The following is an 18,292-nucleotide window of genomic DNA, read 5'->3' as shown; positions in this document are numbered from 1 at the left end:
TGGTGGGGGTCAGGAAATGTGTCACACCCAGGACAAATCTGTATATAAAGCAAAAGGCAGAAGCAAAGAGAGCAAAGTTGACTTAAACCTCCTGCCAGTCAATCTCAAAAGAAACACTGCTCGGCTCTCCCCCATCAGAAATGATGTGCAAAATGCTTCTGTCCTGGACTCTTCTGCTTATTGCTTCTGGTCCCCTTCTCTCACACCCAATTGTAGATTCTGCTGAGATGTCCTACTCCCTGCCAGGTGAGTTACTACTCTAGGAGGCAAAAGTTACCTTCGGGTAAGTGAATTTCATTGTTTGACTCCCTTCAGAGAGCCATTTCACAGATTTGGTGTCGCAGATTAACATGCGGTCTCAAAGGTTATAGTTGCTAGGGACTATGGCCATGAAAAATGAGACTTTGGTGCATCTCCTGTGCAATTTTCTGTGCAGCAGAATAAAGACAGATTAAGTATATTTTTGGTATGTGCAGGTAATGTAATATCTTTATAATACTCCTTTGTGCTAAATAAAATTAATTGATTGCAATCTTGTATCATGTATTATGATAAGTTAATGCACTGTTGAATTTATAGATGGTGCAGAGTCAAGAACTAGATCCGTCAGTTATATGGGCAATTTCTGACTATAAATGGATCTTGTTGCAGGATCACTAGAGGAAGGCCAAACAGCTAGTCATGATGAATTGCCTCTCACTTACCAGGCCTACTTGTCTCCGAGTGGCATGTACTTGAGCTACCCTGCAATGGAGACAGGGGAGTTCAGCAAAGATGGTAAGACCTTCCCTCAAATAAAAAAGCTTTAATTTGGAACTGAACAAGCAGGTTGAGTTTTTAGCATAAGGTGTAAAAATAATTACAAAATTTGTGGTGCAAAGCTTTAGGAAAAATCCAAGTACAGTAATTAATCACTTTATATAAGATGTGTAAAAGAGGGAGCAGGTATCAAGGTGTAATACAAGATCACCCAATCCTGGTCCTGGAAACCATGTTATGAATTTTAAATCTGTTTTCCACCAGAGAGGTTATTAAATTACTCATCATTACATTGCTGGCTAATATGAAGTAGTAAGATTTTAGTCAGTAATTGAAAAAGAGAACTCTATGAAAGTATTGTCAATCTGTCTTAATCAGATAAATGGAACATGAAGTAATACCAGAGTGCTAGATTAAGTAGTATAATGATTAACTGAAACAAAATGTTTTTCATTACATAATTCATAAAAATTCAGAAACATCTTTCAGAACCTTTTTCTTCTCCATAATTTTTGGTGCCTCAGTGCCTGAAGTGCAAATTTGGTAACTAAAGAGAATTTTTGCGTCACCACATGAGACAGTAACACTGGTGTTATTTTATCAGATTTGTGGGGTATTCCATGAAGGAGGATTTCTTGCTTAGCCAGAAGTTCTTGGATTTAGTCTTGACTAAATGGACTTTTTTTCCCATTCCCTTACATTTAGCCCAGACTACCTTAAATCCAACAAGTAATCCAGCTAAGCAAGAAATCCTGCTTCATGAAACAGTCCCCAGGTTTGAGATGGAGTTATTGTAATTATTATTATTGATACTTTATTAATCCCTGTGGAGAAGTTCTCTTTTGACCTACCCCATCCTGCTCTCCCTGAGACACACATACAGTTGAGAGCAAGCATGGAGGGTAAAAGCACAGGGTCAGCCAAGGTCACCCCCTCAATGTATTCATTGTAAATCACTAGGCCTCTGTTAATTGTATAAATATTAAATACCATATAGATGCCATTGCCCCAACACATCACTGCATAAATGACTGTACTGGCAATAACACACTGGTAGAAGACATGTAGTTAATTTAATTAGTGACTGGGCTGACACCTGGCAGATGAAATTTAACATAGACAAATGTAAGGTACTCCATGTAGGGAGCAGAAATATAAAGTACAGGTATTTTATGGGACCTACTGATATAAAGGTAGCTGATTACGAGAAAGATCTCGGTATGTATGTTGATGCTTCCATGTCTCATTCTCGCCAGTGCGGGGAAGCAATAAAAAAGGCCAATAGGATGTTGGGGTATATCTCCAGGTGTGTGGAGTTTAAGTCAAGGGAGGTAATGCTAAGATTATACAATTCCTTGGTGAGACCTCACCTAGAATATCGTGTACAGGTTTGGTCACCATATCTTAAAAAGGACATAGCAGCCTTAGAAAAGGTGCAGCGTAGGGCCACAAGAATGATTCCTGGTCTTAGAGGAATGTTATACGAGGAAAGGTTATTTGAGCTAAATCTGTTCAGCCTCAAGCAAAGGAGACTGAGGGGGGACATGATCCAGGTCTATAAGATTCTAACAGGTTTGGATGCTGTTCAACCGAATAGTTACTTCAGCATTAGTTCAAATACAAGAACTTGTGGCCATAGGTGGAAATTAGCGGGAGAACATTTCAAACTGGATTTAAGGAAGCACTTCTTTACACAGCGTGTAGTCAGAGTATGGAATAGTCTTCCTGATAACGTAGTGCAAGCTGAATCCTTGGGTTCCTTTAAATCAGAGCTAGATAAGATTTTAACAACTCTGAGCTATTAGTTAAGTTCTCCCCAAGCGAGCTCGATGGGCCGAATGGCCTCCTCTCGTTTGTATAGTTCTTATGTTCTTATGTAACTGACAAAATAACACAACATCTATTTATCTTCCAAGCGTCGTTCCTAGGCAGCATAGGACACAAGGCTAAGGAGAATAACCTGGACAGGATGAACACATATTAAAATAATGACCAGCCTCTGTCTTTAATTTTGGAAAAATTTTTGTATCCATAACTGCTTCTCCCTGTGAGCATATTAGGGAAGGAATAGAGAGACACAACATCTGGATTTTGATTTTTAAAAATAAAAAAAAACCTAACTTCAATTTCAATTGACTTATATTAACTTTGCACCCATCTAACTGAAAAAAAAATTAGGTGACGACCCTAGAGTAAATTTACAGTAATTCAATTTTCAATTCAATTGAACTTTATTTATATAGTGCATTTTCACATTACATTGTCTCAAACATCTCCCCCGCCTCCAGTGAGCAAACCAGAGATGACAGTGGCAAGGAAAAACTCCCAGGAAGGAAGAAACATTGATAGGGACCAGATTCAAAGGGGGGGCTCATCCTTCAGGGGCCAGCAGAGGAAGTCAAATGAACAACATGACAAAATCCTCATTTACAGAGTCAAAATTTTAATACAGTAAACCTCAGTATACGTCCTTAATCCGTTCCAGATCGTTGGACTTACATCAAATCAGTTGCAATCAATGATCATTGTTGACACACCACAGCACACAATGAAATGTGTCCTCTGCATTTAACCCATATGTGACGTTGTTACATAGCAGGGGGCAGCTAATTCAGAACCTGGGGAGTAGTGCTTGGGGGTGGTATCTTGTTCAGGGTGCCTCAGTAGCACCTTGTTGGTTGGGGATTCAAACCTGCAATCTTTCAATTATAAGTGTTCTTCCCTAACTATTAAGCCACCACCACCCACATTATATTATACATTGATGATGTCCTGTACTTGCTCGGGCACGGAAAGGGGAAGCAGCACAGGAGCCAGAAAATCAGGCGAACAAACGCAATACACCGTAAAATGGTCGTTAGACGTTAATGACCGGACTGGGGAAAACATACCTAAACGCAGACTTAAATACATTGGACTAATGACAGCAACAAGAAACACCTGGTAAACACCGGGATTCCACACAAGGTAGATAAGGGGATATGGTGCACGGAAGTAGCGGACGAGCGGGGCATGATAGTTGGGGTTATATAAAATAATTTAAATAGTGCTTAATAGTAAAATACATAAATACAAAAGCAATTAGAAGAAATAAATGAAAAGAGAATTATAGCGTGGGTTGTTCACTGAATGGTAGCAACTGGCGTACTGACGCTCGTGGGCAGTCATGGCTTTGTCTTGAGAGAGGTAAACAAGGGTAGCTCACGGTGTCATGACTCATTTTGACCCATACAAGTTCTAGCACATGAGTCGTATTCCAAACAAAGGTCGTACATCAGGCAAAATTTTTTGCATCCAAATAGGACGTATACCAAGTTGGACTTATTCCAAAGCGGCCATATACCAAGGTACCACTGTATTTGAGTCTAAATGTAGAGGGCAGATGATGATGACAGGCAGGTGATGGTGCTGCTTCTGACGGGAGGAAGAACGGTGGTACAGCAGCAAAGTAGGCAGGAGAAACGTCACAGGTAGGAGTGCAGGCAGGCCAGAAGGACATCACAGGTAGTAAGGGTGTCACAGGTAGCAGGTTAGGCAAGATATCTTGGGGGGTTTTTTCGGAGGGGGGGGGGGGGGGGGGGGGTCGTGGAGGCAATAGGTAACATGCTAGAGGGGATAGCGTTTGGCTCAATGGTTCAGAACTTGTGCCAATGATTGGAAGGTCACTGGTTTAAATCATGAGGGTGGTAAACTGATGCCCATGAGCAAGGCCCTTAACCCCCAGCTCCAAGGGTGCTGCATACTGGCTGACCCTGTGCTGTGACCTCAAAAATAGCTCTCACCGGTCTGTGTGCCCCATGGAGACCAGGATGGGGTATGCAAAAAGACAATTTCCCCACAGGGATCAATAAAGTATCACTATTCTATGCTACACGATGATAACAATAATAGTTGCTGCTAATTGTAAATGCTTTAAACACTACCTTCCCTGTGCCAAACCTATATGATGTTTCCCCTTAGGTCTCCTAGCAGCTGGAATTCTTCCAGAGGGAGCAGTAAAGAAGGTAAAATTCATTCGTAAGTGCAAGTAAATCCATTGTTGCTATTGGACAAGAGTTGTATACCTAGGTCTAAATTCTGTCTTTTTAGGTTGTTTTCAAGAATCAAAGCAGACTGAACCCCTTCGCCCATTTCCTAGGAACCAGGAGGCAATTTAGGAAGAGAGGAAATGCCTCTGAATGCTTCTGGAAGTATTGTGTTTGAGAATAGCATCCAAATGTGCATATGTCAAAAACCTAATGACTGAGGTAGTCTCCTTAAAAACAATTACTGAGTTTAGTTATTTACACACATTGCAGTTTTTCAATGGCCAAGCTTACAGAATTGCAAAATAAATTTGTATAAACAACAGGAAAAGTGTGATATTTTACTCGAGGTGAAACAGAGTATGAAAACTCTAATTCCCATATAGTTTGAGATTGTTATGAATTTTTTTACACCTATTACATTCTGAAAGTGTAGATATATATATATATATTTATATATATATAGAAAAATATGCCTTTTGACAGCTGATGTAAATATTACACAAAATAAAACTTATTTGAAAAATCTTTTCAACGTCAGATTGTAACGAAAGGCTGTCTGATATAAAAATTGATATATACATAAAATAATGAAAATGTCATATTTGCACCAAAAAGTTTGCTAAACTTTATGCTGATATCAGTTTCCAAGAAAAAACAATGATCCACATGAAAACAGGTGTCAAGATTCAAATTCCTCAATGTGTACAGAAAAATAATTACTCTGCAAGACTGGGTTGGATAAGTAGTTGGAAAATGTATGGAATTTATATTAAATTAAAAGTACAATGTAATATATAGCTAATCACTTTCAATACTCAACTGAAAATAGAAAATTATATTTTGTCAATGTACTTACAGTATACATGATCAGTTGAAAGTACCACCAAATGTTCACCAATCAAACTGTGGTATCATAAAATGAACTTTGTAAATTAATCAAAAGGAAAAAGATATAACTATGGGTCTGTTTATCCATTTCTTTGAGGCTGGTGAAAGGAACACTGAAGAACTCAACTTGGGTGATACCACACAAATTGAAGCACACCACAGTAAACACATTACATTCAACATTTAAACACAATGTGACAACATTTTCTATTTACAATAAAAATACACAATTACACACATTACTTACAGTTATTTACAGTGATAGTATGATGCAAGGTCCCGCAGCATCACATTGCTCTCACCTTAGGGCTCAGCCATCCCTCAAGTCCAACACAAAGTACCGTAAATGCTGTGGAGGCCAGTGCTGCCACTGCGACTGGCATGTCACAGTCTCCAGAGTCCCCATCATACCTTTGTCTTCCAGCATATCCTTGTCGTCAGCTGCTGCAGGGGGGTTGGTTCAGGCCAAGGGGTGATTCTGTGCCAGGTGATCCCTGTGCAGGACCACAGCCTTTTATCACTCAGGTAGCTGTAGGTGGTAGACAACATCGGAGAGGTGCTCAAGGATCTTCTCCGGTCCCCTCCAGTAACTGTCCAGTTTGGGCAACCACCCCTTTTTTTGAATAGGGCAGTATACCAAAACCAGGTCTCTGATGTTAAGTTTCTGCCTACAGCCTCCTGTTTTGTAGGAGCTTCTACCAGGCAATCACTTCATTCTGGTGCTGTCAGGCCAGCTTGTGCATATCCCGCTGACACTCTCAGAGGTACCACATGTATTCCATACCCGACTTCAGTACCTGCTGCTCTGGGGGAGGGTGGCATGTGGAGGTTTCCACCCCGTTCCTATGGCGTGCACAGCTTCCACTCAAGTAATAACCGCAGCCAGCATGCACCAAGTGCTCTTTTGCACCGCCACTCAGTATAACCACAGGACCAGCTGCAGGTGAAGGTCCCAGTCGCACTGGTGGTTGGCGACAAGAATAGCAAGCTGCACAGTGAGTGTGTGAATAAACCACTCCACTAGTCATCACTTTGTGGGTGAATAGCAATGGTACAGGTCTTCACAAAGCCACTTACAGACCTCACCAAACACCTGCATCCTGAAGTTCCGCCCCTGGTCTCTATGCATTCTGGCACACCAAAGCGGCAGAAATAGCTCCTCCATGAGCTTCTTGGCTGGGGTCACTGCTCTACAGTCAGGAACACCTTGGGCCACTTGATAAAATAATCCATAGCAGACTTTCCAACCTTGAAGAAAATGTTGGAGTAGCACCTTGTGCCTAAAAAATGTGTACATCTATGCGGCCATAAACAGACATAATACACAGTATATTTCGGATAGTCAATTCATTTGTTAATGTGAGAAATCTAATTTCAAACTGAGTGTGTTCCTGACTTAGTGGCACTTAAGTGCATTTTTCACTATATGCTCTTTATGGTTGTATTAAGTCACGAGCCTCTATACGGCCAAACGCAATATGCAGTTTTTAGAAAGTTGAATATGTAACAAAATGAAATGTATCATACATTTAGAAACAATGTGAATAAATGCATGTGAACAATTCATATAATTATATAAAAAAATTTATAACACTAGTACAGTTGTGGCCAAAACTTTTGTGAATGACTTAAGTATTGGTTTTCACAAAGTTTGATGCTTCAGTGTTAGTAGAATTTTTTGTTCAGATGTTTCTATGGTATACTGAAGTATAATTACAAGCATTTCATATGTGTCAAAGGCTTTTATTGACAATTACATTAAGTTTATGCAAAGAGTCAATATTTGCAGTGCTGGCCCTTCTTTTTCAAGACCTCTGCAATTTGCCCTGGCAAGCTGTCAATCATCTTCAGGGCCAAATCCTGACTGGGGAGTTTCCTGGCCATGGACCTAAAATGTCGATGTTTTATTCCCCAAGCCACTTAGTTATCACTTTTGCCTTATCCATCATGCTGGAAAAGGCATTGTTCGTCACTAAACTGTTCTTGGATAGTTCGGAGAAGTTCTCTCAGAGGAAGTTTTGGTACCATTCTTTATTCATGGCTGTGTTCTTTGGTAGAATTGTGAGTGAGCCCAGTCCCTTGGCTGAGAAACAACCCCACACATGAATTGTCTTACCATGCTGTAATGTGGGCATGACACAGGACTGGTAGTACCTTTTCTTATCTGGACAATCTTTTTTCCGGATACCCCAAAAAATTGGAAAGGGGATGCATCAGAGAAAATGACTTTACCCTAGTTCTCAGCAGTCCAATCCCTCTTTTGCAAAATATCAGTCTATGCCTGATGTTTTTCTCGGAGAGAAGTGGCTTCTTTGCTGCCCTTCTTGACACCAGGCCATCGTCCAAAAGTTTTTGCCAACTGTGTGTACAGATACACTCACACCTGTCTGCTGCCATTCCTGCGCAAGCTCTGCAATGGTGGTGCCCCGATCCTGCAGCTGAATCAACTTTAGGAGACGATCTGTCACACAATGACCAGGGAAGCAGAGGCGAGGAGACGTGGGATAAGGGAAATACGGGGTTTAATGAGCGATAAAACACGAAGGAGTAGGCAACACACAGATCGACATTACAATAACACTGAAAGGCGGACTAAATACATTTCACTAATGACAGTAACCGGAAACAGCTGATAAACACGGGGAATCCACATGAGGTTAACGAGGGGGCGTGGCACACGAGAGGAGTGGACGATCGGGGCATGACAGGACCCCCCCCCAAAAGCCACACACTCTGGGATGCGCCTAAGGGGAGCAGAGCGATGGGGACCGGGGACACGATGGTACCTGGGTAGACAAAAAAGAACAACAACCTCAACGGGGCACAAGGAACAGTATGGACACACAGAACTGGCACAAGGTGGACAACTCAAACAATAAGCCACAAATCACGGGCAACGCAGACAAACACAAAGACACCAATGACAGAAACATGGGACCCGGGGACACTAAAGGGGACAATGGAGGGACCACACCAGGGGGCACACAGGGACGAACAGGGGGCGTGGGCACAAATGGAGGGGAAGGACACACAGGAGGCACAAAGGAACCAAAAGGGGACAAAGACACAAAAGGACGAGGAGAAAACTTGGGGCCACAAAGGGACTAGAGGACACCGAGGGACGAGGTGGAACCACAGGGGGCACAAAGGAACCAGAGGGGAGTAAAGGCTCAGAAGGACACGGAAGAGACATAGGAGGCACAAAGGGACCAATCAAAGACGAAGGCACTGAGGGCCGAGGGGACACATGGAGGGCCTGAAGGGACCAGAGTGGAGCAATGGCACGGAGGGATGAGGAGCAAACATGGAGGGCACAAAGGAACTAGAAGGGAATGACGGTGGCACAGGACGGGGAGTGAACACAGGGGCCAAGGGATCTAAGGGCAAGGGGCAACGTGGAGCAGCGGGGACCTTCAGGGGACGAGAAGTAGGGCGCACTGGGGAAGCAGGTCTCTGCGGGGCCGGAACAGGGGCTGAGGGTGGCAAGGATGCAGGTAAAGGGGCTGTTGGAGGTGGCAAGGAGAGAGCCGTGGGGAGAGCCGTGGGTGAGGGACCCGCAGGCCGTCGAGGGGACGGTGGCGGTCGGGCCGTGGCCGGCTGCCCAGGAGCCCTGGATGAGACCGTCGGTGTCCCCTCCCTTTCCGGGAGACCGAGAAGCGGGAACCCACCTCATCATGAACCACCTCGATGAGGTGCAGGTGTTTGGGGTGACCCCCTGGGGGGGCACAGTCAGGGTGATCCCCGAGGGGTCCCACTCCAGCTCCTCCTCCAACTGCATTGTGGAGGAAGGAGCGGGGGTCAGGTCGTCAGGGACCACCTCGGAGACTGGAGCCGAGGGAGCAGGGACCGGGGAGACTGGGGCCGAGGGAGCAGGGACCGGGGAGACTGGGGCCGAGGGAGCAGGGACCGGGAAGACTGGACCCTCCTGGGTAGGCGGGCTGGCCTCCGGGGTCGAGGAGTCTGGAGCCGACTGGCGTGGCATGAGCGGAGCCAGGGCTGGGACCTCTGGCATGGGCGGAGCCAGGGCTGAGACCTCGGGCGTGGGCGGAGCCAGGGCTGGGACCTCGGGCGTGGGCGGAGCCAGGGCTGGGACCTCGGGCGTGGGCGGAGCCGGGACCTCGGGCATGGGCGGCGGAGCCTGGACCTCGGGCGTGGGTGCAGCTGCGGGCAGACCAGCTCCTCAGAAGGGGGCGCCAGAGCAGGAGCTGACTGGGACACTGCAGGGGCCGTTGGAGCCGCAGGGGACACTGCAGAGGCCGCGGGGAGCTGAGGGGGCTGCACAGGGGCCTGGGTTGTAGCAGCAAACACTGCTAGGTTCAGAACAGGAAGGGGGTCCTCCCGATACCCAGCAAAGGCAGCAACGGAGAAAGAAACAGCCCCCAGACATACCTCCTGCACATCTTACTGTCCGCTTTTCTTCCGATTTTTCTTTTGCTGCCTTCCTGCAGCGGGCAGCGGCATTTGGGGTACCTCTGGCAGCTCAGAGAGCGGACCAAAAGGCAGTCCGCTGGCAAGGGCTACCTTCAGCATTTTTGCTTCAGCCACCCCACTTCTTAGCCGCCTCAAGTTATTCCGTACTTCCCCTGCGAGGTGCGCGTCACCGGGTAGGGACATCGTCTCTAACACGTCTCTGCTCCGGCTGGCTATAGTCTGAAGCAGGGGATCCTCCTGGACTTCGGGCTGGGCGATCCAGTGGGTGATTTCATCCACCAGACCGAGGTGAGCGTCCTCGGTCAGGGGGGTTACCTGTTTTGCGAGTCCGGTCATTCTGTCACATGATGACCAGGGAAGCAGAGGCGAGGAGACGTAGGATAAGGGGAATATGTGGTTTAATGAGCGATAAAACACGAAGGAGTAGTCAACACACAGATCGACATTACAATGACCGGACTGGGGAAACAAAATAAATACATTGCACTAATGACAGTAACCGGAAACAGCTGATAAACACGGGGAATCCACATGAGGTTAATGAGGGGGCGTGGCACGCGAGAGAAGTGGACTATCAGGGCATGACACAGTCCTGACGCTTGCAAGATTTTCTTGGGCACAATTGAACCTCTCTCCTTGAAGTTTTTCATTATTTGATAAATGGTTGATTTAGGTACAATCTTACTAGCAGCAATATCCTGGCTTGTGAAACCCTTTTTGTGCAAAGCAATGATGACTGCACGTTTCCTTACAGGTAACCATTGTTAACAGAGGAAGAACAATTATTTCAAGCACCACCCTTGTTTTAAAGCATCCAGTCTGCTATTATAACTCAATCAGCATAACAGCGTGATTTCCAGCCCGTTAACGCTCTCACCTATTTTAACAAGAAAATCACTGAAATGATGTCATCAGGTCCTTCTGTGGCAGGGCTCAAATGCAGTGGAAATGTTTTTTTTGGGATTAAGTTCATTTTCATGGCAAATTAATTACAATTCATCTGATCACTCTTCATACTATTCTGGAGTATATGCAAATTGCCATCATAAAAACTAAGGCATCAGACTTTGTGAAAATCAATATTTGTGTAAATCTCAAAACTTTTGGCCATGGCTATATATAGAAATATATAAGGATGTTTCTCTGAGAAGGGTGCATTTTGCATAATACTAACCCCACAGTCTGGAGGAACCCAGAGGCGGCAGCACTTTTCCAGTCGGCGAGTGAGGCGGCTTGCAGGACTCGCCCCAGGTGCAGACCCCCAGGAGGCGGTGGGAATCCAGCGCGTGTTGATGGAGGTGCTAGCGCTGATTGTGCACGAGGTAGCTCAAACCACAACGGACACGCCCATCAGTTTCCTGCAGTGAGAAGGGGAGATGCCCGCTGCCACCCTGGCACTTTCTACCAGTGCCCGCCATAGGAAGCAGAGACTGTGGAGGCAGGCTGATCCAGTGCGGGCATCCAACTGCCTTGACCTGATGTTTCCTCCACCTGTTCCCGGTGTGATCCCTGCCAAACTCATCCTGAACCTGTCCCAGCTCCAACTTCCATCCAGGACAGCATCTCCAGTAGTGCTCCAGGTGAGGTGTCCCACTCCTACCTGGTGTGCTCTCTAGGGCAGGTGTCAGGACCTGCACCAAAGGATGAGAGACGGAAGCAATCTGGAGCTGGAGGATGCACTCGAGCAGCTGGAGGATTGGCTATGGGAGCTTGTTTATACAGCAGAGACAAAGGAGATGGAGCTGGTGGAGAACTACCTGTTTGACACTGAGAAGTGGGTGGAAGCCTGGCTGCTCGTCCCTGACACTCTGGCAGACACACATCGATGCTCCCCGAGCTCCCGCCACCGACATCTGAGGTACAATCAGCGGACTGGGTCTGTGCTTGATACCGGTAAGGCTTCCTTCACCCCGCTTCCTTAATTGTCCGAATGTCTCTTGCTTCCTGAAGCACTCAAAGTTCCCTCTCCTAGCGCCAAGGTGTCTCAGTCCCGCCAGTGTCCTGAGTTGTCCGATCCCCACCTGTGTCCTGAGGTGTTCAAGCCCCGCCCTTTTCCCAAGGTTACAACCGATCACTGCTATGCATTCCAGGCATACCTGGCGGTGCTCGCCCAGCCAGCAGCTTACCTCTCGAGAGAAAGAATGGCCCACCTCCAAAATATCCGAAGATGACCTAATGGAAGCAGATACCAGGGAAGCAGATACCTCACCTCAGAAGCAGATACCAGGGAGGTGATGGCAATCCAGGAAGTCCTCGGGGCCCTCAGGGAGGAGAAGGCCGCTGATCTGCCTGCTGGTTCCCAGCTGCCGCCCACTGATCTGCCTGCTGGATCCCCATAGTTGCCTGGCAAACTGCCCACTGGCTACCTGAAGCCCTCCGTTACTTCCAGTTCCAGACAGCGGAGACTAAGAGGTAGGCCTGAGCCCACACCCTGCACAGAAGAGGCGGCTCGGCCACTAATGTCTGACCCTGGTAAGGCCGCCGCCTTCCCAAGAGTGCTCTGCTCTGTGTGTTCCTGGAAGCCCCGGTTCCGCTTTGCTTGTCCCTGGAAGCACCGGTTCTGCTCTGCTTGTCTCCAGAAGCGCCATTCAAGTTCTGGTCGCCTGTTGGTGTACCAGCAGGGCACTGCCTGCCAGCGGCCATCACCATGTTAGCTCCAGCCTGCTGCTCGCCTGCGGGCGTCGCCACATTGGCTGCTGCCTGCTGCTCACCTGTGGCTGCCGTCTCACTGGATCTGACCTGTTTATCTGCCTGCTCTCCTGTGGCCATTGCTCACCTCGCCAGCTCCTGCTCTGACCCCGGTTCATCTCCATCCACGATGCCATCCCAGTTGAGCTCCACCTGACATCAGTAAACCCGTTTTTCTCCTGAGGTCCCGTCTGAGCTCTGCCCATCCCCGGAGGTGCTCCAACTGTCCCCAGAGGTACCCGTAGATCCTGATCTGATGTAGGAAGTGTACACCAATCTCAACCCATGTCTGGTTTCACCTGTCGGCCCCTGTCTCAGCACCCTGTCCCTCACCTGCACCTGACATCCTGACCACTGTCAGTCCTGGACCTGGAACCCTGACTCTGAAAGAGTGGACCCAGAGGAGATCTCACTTAAGGACCTAGAGTGGGGCCCTTTGGGTCTGACCCTGAGTCTCACACCTTGGACCCTAAATCCCATCCCGAACCGGAACCACCCCTGTCCCAGGATCAACTCTGATGTTAATGGTGGTCCAACAGAAAGGCCGGCTGTGTCTCGGTCTCCCAGAGAGGAAGATGGGGCACACCATCTGTGGCTGCTGAGGTGGTCCCTCAGGTCCCTCCTTCCCACAGGCCCCTTGGACCCCTCCTGTTCCTGTCCCTTCCCTATTCTCACCCTTTAGTTTCCCCTTTTTGCTCAGCTTCCTGCCCTGTGGTCCCAGCAGCGCTCCTTTGCCCAGTGGCACCCCATTTCCCTGCAGAACCCCCTTTTCCCTGCCATGTAGCTCCCACAGTGCCTCTCAGGCCCAGCCATACCTTCCCCTGGTTTTCTATTTCAGACTATGGTGACCCTTCACTTGTCCTTCCAGTTCTGGTCCTTGTTGTGTTCCATGGTTTCTGTGCTGTCTTTCGTCCCCTGTCTTGCCCTGCTATTCCCTGATCCTGCCTACACCCACCCAGCATCTCATCATGTTGGTCATCTGCTCGGTCTTGTCTTGTGTGGGTGCTTGTCTGATGTCTCATCCTGTCCTGTCTGGTCTCATCCTGGTGTCCTGTCCTGGTTGTCCCTCCACCTGTCAGCCTTGTTCTTGTCTCAATGTCTGTCTTGTTTGCTGTCCTTGCAGTCCCTGGCCCTGTTTGTGTCGATTTTCCCTACTCCCTTGTCCATCCTGGGTCCTGTTTAGTCACATGTCTTGTGTGTGGGTCCCTATGTGATGTTTGGCCCTGTTCTGCCATGTCTGGTCCTGTGTTTTGTCTGTCATTTGCCCTGGTTTTGGGTCCCTCTTGTTCCTTAGCCTGTTTGGTCCCTGAGGTTCCCCTCCCTGGTCTGCGTTGTGCACTTGGAGTGCGCGTGTTGGGGTGGGGGTGTGGGGGTACTGTCATGTCCTGCATTCCTGCACCCTTGTTCTTTCCCTAATGTGGCTCTAAAGAGCCAAACCTGTTGCTAATTTGTCTTACCTCTCATTTCAGCTCTTGTATGCCTTACTCCAGCTGCCCCTCGTCTACTCCCTCATTAGTGATATATGAGTGCCTCCCAGTCATGTACTCCCCAGTCCAGTCTCCACTGCCTTCCCTTTAGCTAGTTGTGCCTTTCGTTTTACCCCACACGGTATGTTTAGTTTGCCTTGATCCTATTCCTTTCAATAAATTACTTAGTGGTTTGTCCTTATGCCTGCTCCTGTCTCCTTTGTGTCTTGGAATGTGACATTGTTATATTTTTATGAACCATTCTTCACCATTTCTCACCCTAGATTGAAGAATATGTCATATGTAAGAAAAAATATAATCATGTTTAATATTGTCATACCGGCAGGTGGTGTGGCAGCAACTAATCAGTGACATGCCCACTTAGCTACTTAAACCCCGCACAAAGATCACTCAATGTGAGGTATTGTTTGTCATGCAATTTCCGAGTGCTTTACTCCTGTGTCTTTGTTTCAGCTCCACTCCGCCCAACTCTCCCTACTCCCTCTTCCTGCGCCTCCTGAACCTTCCTGCTCCCATCCATCCCAGTCCTGATCTTCCCCCATGGCTGCTGCTTGTGCATCCCATCTTTGTCATCGGACTGACCTCCTGGCTCCCCGACTCAGCTGCACCTGGCTCTACCACTCCTCCTTCGGTTTACCTTTTGGCTTCTGGCTTGAACCCCGCTTGTTGTTTGGACTTCATTCTGGATATCCCCAATAGAGGCTGTTTGAACTTCCCCAAGTATTCTGTGATAACAGAATACCTCGCCGCAACAATGGAAATGCAGGAGCAGGTGAGCTAACTGCAGGAACAGGTCCGGTCTATGACGGAGATAGTCAGGCTGCTCCTTCAGGCACAGGCTTCTCCCGTTCCCCTGCCAAGCTCACCACCCCAATCGCTGGTTCCTGTAGCCCTTCCCCACCATTATGAGGGCAATTCCGACTCTAGCCGGACTCTTTTCTGACTCTTTTCTCATGCAGTGTGGGTTGTACATCACCCACCACCCAGAGAAGGACCGTGTACATTTTGTTATATCCCTCCTTGGAGGGTGAGCCTTGACATGGGCCACGGCTCTATGAGCAGAGCAGAGTTCCATACTACGATCATCCAGTGATTTCCAAGAAGCCTTTAGAGCGATCTTTGATCACATCACCGTTGAACGAAGCCTTGGTGACCGACTCCTCGACCTGCGGCAAGAAAACCAAACAGCCTCAGACTTTTCCCTGGAATTCCGTACTCTGGCCGCCGGACTGTGTTGGCCTACAGACTACCTCCAAGTAATCTACCGACACACCCTCCGACCGGAGCTGCAAGCAGCCCTAGCCTGCCGAGGAGCCACGCGTACATTTGATGAGTACGTAAAGCTGTCCATCACCCTCGACACCATTATCCGAGAACAGCGACGGCCATCTCCCCATTCTGAAAAGGCACTGGCAACCCCTCCATCATGCCCGGAGGATCCGGAGCCTATGGCAGTGGGACAAGCACCCCTGTCCGCGGAAGAACGAGAACGCAGGATGCAAAAGGGTTTATGTGTTTATTGTGGAAAGACGAGACACGTTCTTCAAAACTACCCAATCTAACCACCTCGACGCAGTTCTGGAGAGACACAGGTAAGAACCCTTCCTCTTCCCTCCTTAACCCAGACCCAGATGGTAGTCCCAGGGGAGCTTATTTGGGAGAACTGCAGGGTTCACAGCCCCGCCTTGGTGGATTCAGGAGCAGCCGGGAATTTCATTGATAGAGAATTCGCCCTGACAAACAACCTCCCGATAGAATCACTACAACAAGCCTTGTGTGTACGGGGCATAGATGGAGAACCTCTGACTTCAGAGTCCCATAGTGAAACTATCTGATTTTTAGTTATTTCTTCTCCAAGAGATCCCATAATTTTTGGGTTCTCCTGGTTAAGGGAACATGATCCTTGGATAGGGTGGAGAACCGGAGAAATCCAAGCTTGGTCCCCGAACTGTTTCAATTCCTGCCTGTCTCTCCCGTGTTGAGTGTTGTCCCTAAAAAGTCTACTTCTGGAGGATCTCTCGGCAATCCCCGAGGAGTATAGGCACTTTAAAAAGGTAAAAGCCTATGTATCGACTACCGAGCTCTCAATGCTATCACAAAAAGACGATGAGAACCTCTCCCTCTTATCCCCTCAGCTCTGGAACAGCTTCGACAAGCCAAAATCTTCTCTAAGTTAGACTGCCGGAGTACCTACAATCTCGTCCGAAGAGGGAGATAAATGGAAGACATATTTCCTAACCAATACCGGTCAGTACGCATACCTCGTGATGCCTTATGGTTTGGCTAACAGTTCATCTATTTTCCAGGCCTTTATCAATGGTATCTTCCAGGATATGTTGAATCGATTTGTAATTACCTACATCGATGACATCCTCATCTATTCATACAATGCTGCCCAACATGTCACACACGTTTGACAGGTTCTTCAGAGATTAGCTGATCACCACCTTTACGTCAAGGGAGAGAAGTGTTCCACCACACGTCCATTCACTTTCTGGGCTACCACATCCGGCCAGGAGAGGTGGCCATGGACCCAGGTAAGATCAAGGGCATCCTCGAGTGGCCACAACCCAGAACTATTAAGGAACTTCAGAGATGTTTGGGGTTCGCAAATTTCTACCGCCGCTTCATTAGGGGAATTAGTATGGTGGCAGCTCCCTTGACTAACCTTCTGAGAGGAGGGGTGAAGAAGCTTGTCTGGTCAGAGGCGGTGTTGCACGCCTTCTCCTAGTTGAAGGAGAGGTTCTGCATGACTCCAGTTATAAGACAGCCAGACCCAGAAGAACCCTTCATTATTGAAGTAGACGCCTCCGAGATCGGGATCAGAGCCGTGCTTTCACAAAGAGACCCCCAGTCAGGTAAAACTCATCCCTGTGCTTTTCTCTCCAAGAAACTTTTCCCTGCCAAGTGCAATTATGACGTTGGGAGTCACAAATTACTAGCCATAAAAAATGCCTTAGGATAGTGGTGACATTAGCTACAGGGAGCGAAACACCCATTCTGAGTGCTTACCGACCATTGTAATCTACAGTACCTGCAGTCTGCTACACGTATCAATTCCCGTCAAGCCAGATGGGCTCTGTTCTTCACCCGGATTCATTTCCAGGTGTCCTTCATTCCCAAGTCTAAGAACGTGAAGGCGGATGCTCTATCCCAATGCTTTCCTCATCACAAAGTGTCCGAGGATCCAACTCCGGTTCTACCTCCCACCTGCTTCGTCTGACCTATTCAGTGGGATCTGGAGCACCAGCTCAAACAGCACAATGAGGAACAAGCCCCCCCATCAGACTGACCGCATGGACGCATATATGTACCTTCCCAATTGAGAAATTCCGTCCTCCAATGGGTCCACACCTCCCTAGTTTCTGGACATCCCGATGTGGATGTGACGACTCGTCTCGTAGCCAAAGACTATTGGTGGCCCAGTTGGAGACAAGAGACCGAACATTATGTCTTATCCTGCCCCATTTATACTCAAAGCAAATCATTGACTCAGCCCCCGTGTGGACTGCTTCACCCGCTACCGGTTCCCTCATGACCTTGGTCTCACTTAACAATGGACTTCATTACAGACCTGCCACCTTCATGTCAACATACTTCCATCCTGACCACAGTTGATCACTTTTTGAAAATGTGTCGTCTCATTCCCCTCTCCAAGTTGGCATCCACTCTAGAGCTTGGAGAGCTGCTCTTCCGGTGGATGTCCAGTTACTACGGCTTACCTGAAGACATTGTTTCAGATCGAGAACCCCAGGTCACCTCCCGAGCATTCTGGGCTCTCTGCTCCAAAATGAACATCTGGGTAAGTCTGACCACGGCTTATCACCCCCAGGCAAACGGACAGGCTGAGCAACTGAATCAGGAGATCAGTAAGGTCTTACGAACCCTCTGCTCCTCACAGCCACAAGAATGGTCCCGTTATCTGCCATACCTGTAGGCGTAGTACACCCAGAATTCCCTGGTTAACCCTACCACGGGGTTAACACCTTTTTAATGTGTGCTGGGTTTGCA

The 18,292-nt window shown here is 47.7% G+C and overlaps 1 protein-coding gene across 1 annotated transcript; it reads left to right on the top strand.

Annotated features, from left to right (window-relative positions):
- Positions 1-39: 39 nt before the first annotated feature.
- On the top strand, positions 40-5,099 carry LOC111838329 (prepro-urotensin II-beta-like). Its single transcript, XM_023801177.2, has 4 exons — positions 40-246; positions 652-777; positions 4,720-4,763; positions 4,849-5,099. The coding sequence occupies exons 1-4, from the start codon at positions 141-143 to the stop codon at positions 4,960-4,962; spliced, it is 390 nt and encodes a 129-aa protein (XP_023656945.1). The 5' UTR covers positions 40-140; the 3' UTR covers positions 4,963-5,099.
- The last annotated feature ends 13,193 nt before the right edge of the window (positions 5,100-18,292 follow it).

This window comes from Paramormyrops kingsleyae, chromosome 8, assembly GCF_048594095.1.
Source record: "Paramormyrops kingsleyae isolate MSU_618 chromosome 8, PKINGS_0.4, whole genome shotgun sequence".
Taxonomy (NCBI): domain Eukaryota; kingdom Metazoa; phylum Chordata; class Actinopteri; order Osteoglossiformes; family Mormyridae; genus Paramormyrops; species Paramormyrops kingsleyae.
The sequence above is the reverse complement of the archived record's forward strand: the minus strand, read 5'-3'. Positions and strand labels throughout refer to the sequence as shown.

Bases quoted from the DNA above. Each gene is read 5' to 3' on its own strand.
- LOC111838329 (XM_023801177.2), top strand. From the start codon at position 141: ATGATGTGCAAAATGCTTCTGTCCTGGACTCTTCTGCTTATTGCTTCT. The intron at 778-4,719 runs GTAAGACCTTCC...GTTTCCCCTTAG, and splicing joins AGGGGAGTTCAGCAAAGATG to GTCTCCTAGCAGCTGGAATT. The intron at 4,764-4,848 runs GTAAAATTCATT...CTGTCTTTTTAG, and splicing joins CAGAGGGAGCAGTAAAGAAG to GTTGTTTTCAAGAATCAAAG.